General features: G+C 42.3%; 1 protein-coding gene across 1 annotated transcript; it reads left to right on the forward strand.

Moving 5' to 3' along the window:
- Nucleotides 1-167: 167 nt before the first annotated feature.
- LOC112504254 (heavy metal-associated isoprenylated plant protein 47-like) lies at nt 168-810 on the forward strand. Its single transcript, XM_025108190.1, has 3 exons — nt 168-213; nt 294-372; nt 479-810. The coding sequence occupies exons 1-3, from the start codon at nt 205-207 to the stop codon at nt 739-741; spliced, it is 351 nt and encodes a 116-aa protein (XP_024963958.1). The 5' UTR covers nt 168-204; the 3' UTR covers nt 742-810.
- The last annotated feature ends 171 nt before the right edge of the window (nt 811-981 follow it).

Raw genomic sequence — 981 nt, forward strand, 5'->3', positions numbered from 1 at the left:
AAAGTTCGTTAAGGAAGAAAACAGTAAGTAGGAAAGAAGCTTCCCCTCTAATGGCGTTTACATCGTCTTCCGGCCCTCCACTGTATACATGGATTCCTCTACAAATACTGCCCTCACTAAACCTTCTTCTTCATCCTGCCCTTCCTCTCCTCTCTCATTTCTACTCCAAACCCACATATCCAGATCACCATCAACTTCATAGACATGGCCAAGGTACAAATCTCTTCACTCCTTCAATTCCATTTTTATTCGAATCAGGCGGCTCTAATTTGTATAATTGATTGTTTTTGCAGCAAAATATTGTCGTGAAGGTGTCCATGAACAACGACAAGAAAACTCGTAAGGCTCTCAAGATCGTGGTTGGTGTCTCCGGTAAGACATTCGAAGCTCCTTTCCAGTTTGCCCTAATTTTTATATCACGGAGAAAGCGTTTGTTTGGTTGTAACTAAATCACAATCTGAAATGAATTAACAAACAGGCGTGGAATCAGTGGCTTTGTTTGGTTCAAATAAAGATCAAATCAAGGTCACGGGTGAAGGAATTGACTCGGTCAAACTGGCGACGCTGCTAAGGAGAGGTGTAGGATGCACAGAGCTGGTGAGTGTTGGTCAGGCGGAGGAGAAGAAACCCGCTAACACCACCACCACTGCTGCCGCCAGTCAAACTCCAGCTACGGTGGTGCCGCTGCAAGTTTATCCTCACCATTATAGCTGCCATGGAGGGCCGTACTACCATTTCTAATTAATGGAACGAAGATCCCTCTTGCACCATTAATTATGTAGGATTGTATCAACCGAGACAGAGTGAATTTAGAGAAATGAATACAGATTATAACAAGTTTGATCTAAACCTGAAAATAAAGGACAGCTCCTCCTGAAACATAGCTAGTTGTGTCTTCTGAGGTCATCTTGCTGTTATTTGAATCATCATCTTCAAGGTCACTTGGAATTAGCAGAGGTTTTATATTAAATCGCTATTTAA

The sequence above is a fragment of the Cynara cardunculus genome (assembly GCF_001531365.2).
Source record: "Cynara cardunculus var. scolymus isolate 2C chromosome LG 2, CcrdV1, whole genome shotgun sequence".
Taxonomy (NCBI): domain Eukaryota; kingdom Viridiplantae; phylum Streptophyta; class Magnoliopsida; order Asterales; family Asteraceae; genus Cynara; species Cynara cardunculus.

What these genes read in the sequence shown, in the direction of transcription:
- LOC112504254 (XM_025108190.1), top strand. An exon ending in GATCGTGGTTGGTGTCTCCG is followed by an intron (nt 373 to 478) that starts GTAAGACATTCG and finishes ATTAACAAACAG; the next exon opens with GCGTGGAATCAGTGGCTTTG.